General features: G+C 34.8%; 1 protein-coding gene across 2 annotated transcripts; it reads right to left on the bottom strand.

Moving 5' to 3' along the window:
• Positions 1 to 4,050: 4,050 nt before the first annotated feature.
• On the bottom strand, positions 4,051 to 5,941 carry LOC147389350 (uncharacterized). 2 transcript variants are annotated; one of them, XR_015170716.1, is made up of 4 exons: positions 4,985 to 5,941; positions 4,817 to 4,888; positions 4,620 to 4,702; positions 4,051 to 4,361 (listed from the first exon to the last, which is right to left on the bottom strand). XR_015170716.1 is itself a non-coding variant. In XM_086418866.1 (3 exons), the coding sequence occupies exons 1-3, from the start codon at positions 5,777 to 5,779 to the stop codon at positions 4,697 to 4,699; spliced, it is 873 nt and encodes a 290-aa protein (XP_086274992.1). In that variant the 5' UTR covers positions 5,780 to 5,941; the 3' UTR covers positions 4,438 to 4,696. The 2 variants fall into 2 exon arrangements, 1 of the variants encoding a protein (XP_086274992.1); XM_086418866.1 differs by lacking the exon at positions 4,051 to 4,361 and having other exon boundaries at positions 4,438 to 4,702.
• Between the last annotated feature and the right edge of the window lie 2,727 nt (positions 5,942 to 8,668).

The following is an 8,668-nucleotide window of genomic DNA, read 5'->3' as shown; positions in this document are numbered from 1 at the left end:
GGTGCCTGTTTAGAAACAGAATGGCGGGAAGAGAAACTAAAGCCAACGGTCATCCGTTGTTTGAATTCGAAACGGACAAATGTAGAATGGGTTCTTCTAAGGTACAGCTTTTGTGTCCAATGATGACCAAAATGAGAGTGAAAACGTGATATAGACTACCTAAAGAATCTAAATCAGTATCATTTTCTGGAAATTTAAAAAAAAAAAAGGAAAAAAGATAATTTAAATTAAGTAATTTCTAATAATATATATATAGGGTCGGGTTCCTGCGACACACATTGCGACAACGTGTTTGTCTTATATGGGCAAAAATGTTTGGAATGAGCTGATTTTTTGTGAGGATGATCTCTGTGAGGAGGGGATCATCCTGGCAAAAAATCATCCCATTCCAAAACTTGTAACCCCATCAAAATTGATTTACAAAAATTGGACGGTCTAGAAGTTTTGGAATGGGCTGATTTTTGGCAAGGATGATCTCCTCCACCACAGAGATCATCCTCACAAAAATCAGCCCATTCCAAACATTTTTGCCCATATAAGACAAAACACGTTCTCTATATGTGTGTTGAAATGGTTGTCGTTTGAACTTGACCCATATATATATATTTTAAAAGATATTGGACTGAACATCTACTTAATCCAACTTATAATAAGAATTTATTATAAACAGCTTCTAAATCCATGCATAACCCTAAATCATGCATGAGATGTGACATTTTTGCCACCTCACCCTGTTCTAATGTGGCAAATTTAGGAATGTGGAGACCTCACATTCCTATTGATCCGGATATTGAAGGGAATTCTGGATTTCGAGAATACTAGTGATAAACTAAGGCTCTTGATGCGGCATGTTAGCAGAATCAAAGATCTTTTTCCTTATGTATCCTGAAGAAAAAGATATATGGTAGCGTGTACTGCCACACCAAGAGCATCAGTTTATTAACTCTTTCGAAAATATCAAATATCATATCGTGTTGGGATGCTTTTTAATGCATGTGGAATGTGGGGTCTCCAGTATGTACCTACGAAGTGATGTAATTTAATTAAAATAGGGAGAAAGCATAGGATGTTTTATTAATGTTTTAGTTTAAATGGGAGATGAGTGTCTTGTACGTGCAATGTTAATTTGATAATTTGAAAAAATAATTCTTAATTAATAGGTGATTAAATTGTAATGGATAATTAAGATTTTCATAATTTAACTCTTCAGATTTGTATTAAAAAACTTGATGAGAAAATATTATGAAAATCCTATTTAAGTTTGGAGACTAACCATTTCAAATTTGACTATAAAGGTAAAGTCTTTCCTTAAGTGAGATCAAATCTTTATTTATTTATTAAATTTAAAAACATTAGGTGCGTGACAACTCCTTCCAAAATTAAAAAAAAGAAAGAGGTCTTGAGTTCAAAACCCATTGTTAGTCACTTATAGGGATTTATCACTACTTACCTGATATACATGTTTGTGAGGTGGGGATTGCATGTGCATGAGAGGATTTGGATAAGATATGGTGCTCTCAGAGGTCATTTGCCTCGCATTGTAATCAAACCTATATATGTCTAAACAACCCCTTCATAAAATAAATAAATAAAAAGTCATGATGACATTCTTCCTTCTTTTTTTTCAGAATTCAGACAAACGAATTAAGTGATTTCAGGTCATTCATTATATTTTTTTTGTTCAAATCTACCCACTTGAACCGGTTTTTGGCCAAGTCAAAAGAGATTTGAAAATTTTTGCTTTGATTTTTGTAACTTTCTTAACAAATACCCTCAAATTTCATCATCTTACATTGCACATAAAATTACTGCTAGATCAAAACCAAGTAACCAATACATCTCTCTCTCTCTCTCTCTGTCATATTCAAAATTTCTACAAGAATATATCCTCACCTTGATGTGTCCCGTGGGAAATAATTATTTGCAGGCAACCAGGCTTCTGCTCTAACAATAGGAGAGATGTTGATGGAGAAATTTGATCTCCACTTCACTCACTCCAACAGTCCCAGAAGAGTAAGAGGGAACAATGTTGCATCTTCAAGAGATGGGTACTCTTAACTAATCCTCAGATAAAAAGACAATAAAAAGATAATAATGAAAGCTAAATAAATAGATGATTGGGTCAACTTATTTCTGGGCGTGGAATTCAACATGAACACAATTTCCAAGTCAAAAGTCAAAAGAGTTAATTCAACATTTATGCACTGAGAAAACAAAATATTGAACTTTTCAAAACAAAAAATATTCTACTGAGGAACATGTGATAGTCCCTGATCCAGTAGAACACACAAATGATGAGGTGCAAACCACTTTTAGACCTGTTTCATGAAGATCATTAAAAGACCAATGTCACATATGCCATGAAGAAGAAGAGTAAAATATAAAATCTTGACGAATTAGATCTCTAAGCAAGACCAGGATCCAATACAATGATGTGGAGCACCTGCTAATCCTTTTACTCTCCATTAGGATTCGAGGCATTGGTAGTCATTATTTCTAAATCAGTGGATCCTGGTTTTACAAGAGATGAGAAATTTCAGTTACGATGTCAAATTGAAAATTCTCTCAAATCAGATTGATGCCTAAAGATGATGTTGGATTTGGAGATAATGTGATATACAGGAATATGAATGAGTAAGATGGCTGACCTATCTGTAAAAAGGAGTTCTCAGGAGCCCTTAAGATTCAAAACCTGCTTCGTTCAATTTCTTGATAATGAAGGTATTCAATATCTTAATGGTCATGAGAATGTCCACAACCGAAGTAAAGTGCTTGGTGTACCTTTTGAAGGCTTGACATAGGTTTATTAAAATTTCCTGTTTTTGGCTGGGGAGAAGAATTGGGGTGGTGAAGAACCTATGAAGGAAATACTTCAAATTCATAGAATAAGGGACCAACCGATCCCCCCCAACCCCAACCACATAAGGACTTCAACTGTTATTTTTCCTGAAATCTTTCCCAACTCCAAACTCCACCTCTCCATGTACTTCTTCTGTTTTTCCACTTCAAGATTTATTGGTCCTTTTTGCAACCTTGACCTTCCCATAAAAACCCATCTTCATCTTCTTCCAAAATCATATGAAACATTATTAAGAATCTTGATTTTTTCACAAAAAATCCATCACCTCAGATAATCCAAACTTGTTACAATGGTGAGCACAAGAGTCAAAGAGCTATACTATGTTTTTCTTCCATCAATTATAATGGAAAATCAGAGGGTAGGTTAAGATCGGGGAAAGGTGCAGGTAAGACCAACGTATGTGGTCTCCATATGGATTTGTGAGAGCTTTCAGATAGAGCTTGATACACTAAAGCAAAATCTGAAATTATGTTGATACATTCGGGGATTTCTAACGAATATTCAATAACGCCATAAACAAAACAAGGGAAAATAATAAAGCCCTAAGAATTGAAAAAATAAATAAATAAAAATGGGAGCTTAGTCACTTTGAACTGATTTTCGGTCAAGCATTGTTGCCTGTCTAGCAAGATCAAATAACTTCGGGGACCCAATCATGTAGGACTGTGAGAATCGTAAGGGATATTAAAATTGTTCTATGCAGTACCAGGTCCTTAAAATTGAATGAACAAAGACATGCCATGATACAGAAAATTCATGTTAGAAACAACAAAAAATAAAACCTTCTCAAACCTAAACATAGTTCACACTATTATGATAAGGGCAGAGTTAAAGGCACCCCAATTATTACCAAGGGCACCACACCATAGCCAAATTTTTTGTCTTATATGGATTAAAAGTTTTGGAATGGACGATTTATAGTTCTTCAACTTGTTTTGATGGGGTTAGAAGTTTCATCATCACCATAATCAACTCATTCTGAAACCTTTAACCCGTATAAGACAAAACAATTTGGTTATAGTGTGAGTTGTCCTTTAGGAAAAATTGGGGTGCCTATAACACTACCCTTATGATAAAAGGAATCACACAACAGGATATTAAAATTGTTCTATATAGTACCAGGTCCTTAAATATAATGAACACATACCATGATATAGATAATTGAAGTTAGAAACAAAAATAAAACCTCCTCAAACCTAACCATGGTTCAAACCTATAATTATCACAAAATGATCCCACAATGTTGGACATAGTGAGTTCTACATCATGTTTATCATAAAATCTAGTACGAAAAAGAGGTAAATGTAAAACATGTAATTAACATGTATACTTTAACCTCATTAGGTGTTCTACTTGAACAATTGCGACGCTCGAATGGATGCAAGAATTAAACCTGCAGAGCAAGGAAGCTGCAGTCCTTCCAATAGTATTTCTTGAACTGATTTAAGTTCTGCAAACTAACCATAGACTCTCAATTCTGCACCCAATCAAGTAGGGATGCCTGCAAACAGTATAATCGAATCAATCTATAAATAAGCAAAGTAATTTTCCAAGATCACACAACCAGTAACCGTGCATTAAAGTAAAAAAGGAACAAATTCTCTCTATTCATCCATCTGTGATCTGTCCATTCGTATCTACAAGCTTAAAGCTTTTGTCCATGATTCTCGCGGATTACAAACTAACAAGAAAATTGAAAAATTAGGTATTATATCATATATGTTCACTTCCTTTCCTTTTAACCGTCGATGTATTATACCTCAAATTGAGGTCTGAACATGTCCAAAACAATTCAGAAATCTCCAAGAATCATAGATCGTTGTTGTCACCTCACATCTATCTCTGCAAGCAGGGACGAACACATTCAGAATCCTAACTCGGTGGATCTAATACTTATTATTAATATAAAAAAATCAAAAAAGGAAGAAAGAAGAAAAACAAGAAATTATAAATTACCTTTGAAGGAACATCAGGAATTCTGTATGAATCCGCAGTGATCTCAGCCAACCATAAACCAGGAAAAATATTCTGAAAAATTCACAAAAAAAAAAAGAAGAAAACTACATTAAATTTTATGAAAGAAGAAAGTTAAGAGACAGAAACGAAATCAAACACGATCCTTACATCCAATTGTCTCTGTATGTTTTTGGCTCTCTTCTTCGGTCTTCGAGGTAGTTTCGATCCAGTTAACACGAAGAAATCCTCTTCAATCTCCTCACGAGAGAGTGAGATCGAAAACTTCCTTTTCTTCTCCTCCTCTGTATTCAGTGCTTCTGCGAAATTTCTCAACCGAAGCGATTTCGGAAGATTCTCGAAATTCTGAGGCATACAGGAAAGATTCTCTTGAATTTCTCCTCTGATCTCATTCGAATTCTTGATTACAGCTCTCCTTGGTCTCAGATTCCAAGACTTCAACACTAATTCCTCTCCTCCAACTTCATCTGTACCAACAACTGGAGATTTGTTCTTGAACACCAATCCATCCTCATTTCTTGTAGGAAGATCGATTAAGAGCTTTGATCTGGTTTCTTCGTCTACGATTTTTCTTTCCGAAACGATTTGATTCTTCTGTGATTCCTCTTTCGAAGGATTTGATGAACAATGGGAGAAAGAGAAGACGTTCTTAGCACTATGAGATCCGATCTGGTACTTCTGATTTTCTGATTCTGAAACTTTCTTCGATTGAGAACCACCGTCAGATTCAGGTTCGGAAGACGAGGAACGGTGATTGAGCCCTGCTGATTCTCGAGATGTGTGGGTGAGTTTTCGGCTTCGGTTGGTGTTCGTGTGGTTCTTCCCCCATTTCAAGAAAGGCAACGAGAAATTGTGGAGTGGTTGAGATTTCAGTGGTGCAGGTGCAGTCGCCATGGAAGAATTTCTCTGTAACGTTACGGTTTCCGATATTGTCCGATACACCATTGATTTGAAGCGTTCCGCAGAAGAGAGCGAGGGAGAGATTTCTATGTAATCGTCTTCTAACTTCTAAGTTCAGAGAGACAAACCAGAAAAACAGCGCTGGCACGCAGGAAACAGAGAGAGCGAGAGAGTTCTGTGGCTTGCAACTTGTGAGACAAGCATGGTTTTAAAATCCGATATTCTCGTCTTGTCTCGCTGCGCAACGAGATGAGATGACAAGACCCGGACGAGACAACCCACTAAATCATGATTTTAAGACTGGGTACTACGTCTCACTACCGAATTGACTCGTTAACTCATCTGATTTTGACCTTTTGACCTACCTTCCAAGGAAGGGTACGTTTGATTGTATGAAAAGTGATTTTTCATGAAATTTAAAATTCAAGAGAAAATAGTGATGAAATATAAAGGGGGTTGAAAAATCAAATTCTAATATTTGATTTTACTTAGATAAAATCATGGGAAAATTATATGAGAAAAAAGAAAAATAAGGAGCAGAGGGAGAAAGGAAGTAGAAGATGAGGAGAAAGAGAGGGGGGAAGATGTGGTGGTGGTGGTGGCGGGGGCGACAGTGGCGATGGAGGTAAGTGAGGAAGAAGAGGGGAAAACATGATAGTGATGAAGGTGGCGGTGGCGGTGGCGGTGGCGACGAAGGTAAGTGAGGAAGAAAATAATGAGAAAGATGAGGGGAAAATGTGGTGGTGGTGACGACGGAGGTGAGAAATGGAGAAGGAAAGAGAGAGAGAGAGAGAGAGAAGATGACCGAAGATGATGATGACAACGACAACGAAGGCGAGGTTAGTGTGATAGTGGTGGTGGTGGTAGGGAAAAAAGAAGATAAGAGTGTGGAAGAATTAGGGATGGAAAATATGGGTGGAAAAGTGAAATCCATGTTTTAGTGGACTTTTTAATTGAGGTGAAAAATGAATTTTCATTTTCATATGCAATCAAACACTTGAAAAATATCATTTTCCATGAAAATTAATTTTCCACCCTATTTTCCATGTGCAATCAAATATACCCTAATTGTTATTACAAAAACTCTTTCTTACAACTCGGTACATGGTTTTAAAACTCGATTTCGTTTCTCGTTTTGTCCATGCTAGATATTGAGTTGTTTCGGACGAATTTTTTGATATGTTTGAGACATGTCGTGAAAAAATTAAAAAAATTAACTTGGGATTTTAAACATTGTCCAAAAAATTGATTTGTTCATCTTGTCCACTTGTCCATACCTGACACTGAGACGACTCGGATGATACATCTCGATCTCGAACGAGGTTTCAGATGAGTTTTGAAACTATTACTTTAAGGGAACCTTATTTTATCAAGTTTGTTACCCACCAAACCTAGAAGTGGGGATTCACGTTGTAAAATTCAAATGAGATGTGATAAATTGACGCAACAAGCAATACGCAATTGGCGTGGCAAGGACACAGAACCATCAATTTTTTCTTGGGATACATAAGGAAAAAAGATCTACGATTCCCTATCCTTGCCACATCAACCACGTACCGACCACATACTATTTACAGTGTCAATTTATCATTATTCAATTCAAATTGATAAGGTTAATTTATTACTTACATACTTTGGAGTGGATCCTAGCCAAGGTTTTAAGTCTTGTCCGAGACCAAGAAAACTCATCTGATACGTCTCGGTATCGTCCACCAACCAGACTGATAGACAATTCAAACATATCGAATGAATGAGATTTAAAATCACAACTCATTTTTTTCTCATTGTCGAACGAGACGACACAAACATATTGAAAAACTCGTTTGAGATAACTCGATCTCGTTCATGGGTGAGACGAGACGTCAAAACAAATTTTAAAACCATCATCTTAGCTGGATCAATTTGTGACATCCAAAAACATGATTTGATGTGACAAGGTTATAAAAGGACAAACTTCTAAGAACTTTGGGAAAAAATATTAAAAGTTAATTTTCATCATTGAATTTTAATTTTAAACTAGGAGTTTGGTATTAAAATTGGGAATTTTAGTTTTAAATTTTAAAAAGTTAATTTTCATCATTGAATTTTAGTAAAATTGGAACTTTGAAAAAACAATTATCTTGAATCTGAATTTTTCCATGAAATCAGGAAGGTTGTGATGTTAGACTGACAATTTGATAATCCATGTGGCCCAAAAACCCTTATTACGATTTGAAATCTAACTAAGTTAGTCATGCTAGCCATATTCACAAAGTAAGGTTTGTTCATGCAACAAACTTGATAAAGTAGGGGTCTTTGTGTCATTAACATGTTTTAAAACATGAAACATAAGCGGTATCTCAAATATCAATAATTATTTAAGAGTTTTTAAAATTATCCATCTTTTTACAAGAATTTAACTTTTTCATAATATTTTTTTCTTCAAATTTTATAAAATATAAAGGATTGTTTTAAGATATTTTTCTAATAATTAAGAGTTAAGCTTTTAAGTGTGAAAAAATATTTTATTCATTAAGTTAGTAAAATAAGTTTCTTGAGTGCATCACCTTGTGGTATAGAAAAACATGATCTGATGCCACAAGGATGTAGAGGATAAAATTATAAAAACTTTGATATTTTTTTGAAAAATAATTAATTTATATTTTGTGATAATTAATTTATATTGGTTTATGGTTGTGTGTGCCTTTATTTTCATTAATGGTATTTTATTGTTTTGTAGTAGAAATGAATTTTTTTTTTTTTTTGCTTAAGAGTTAAGTTTATAATTTTATTGAATGGGTTACATGGGTCGATTCAAGTTACCTATTTAATAAATGTGTTAGATTCAAGTTTAAGCATTTGACACATTTATTAAATGGGTCGGTTTAAGTTAGGTAAATTTTAAGAATACCCTTACCTCAAAACGATACAAATACAAAATGACCAATTGCCACC

Source organism: Akebia trifoliata, chromosome 12 (genome assembly GCF_017979445.1).
Source record: "Akebia trifoliata isolate Shusen 1 chromosome 12, ASM1797944v1, whole genome shotgun sequence".
NCBI classification, from domain to species: domain Eukaryota; kingdom Viridiplantae; phylum Streptophyta; class Magnoliopsida; order Ranunculales; family Lardizabalaceae; genus Akebia; species Akebia trifoliata.
This window is presented reverse-complemented; position numbering and strand designations above follow the sequence as displayed.

Bases quoted from the DNA above. Each gene is read 5' to 3' on its own strand.
- LOC147389350 (XM_086418866.1), bottom strand. From the start codon at position 5,779: ATGGTGTATCGGACAATATCGGAAACCGTAACGTTACAGAGAAATTCT. The intron at 4,889-4,984 runs GTAAGGATCGTG...TGAATTTTTCAG, and splicing joins ACATACAGAGACAATTGGAT to AATATTTTTCCTGGTTTATG.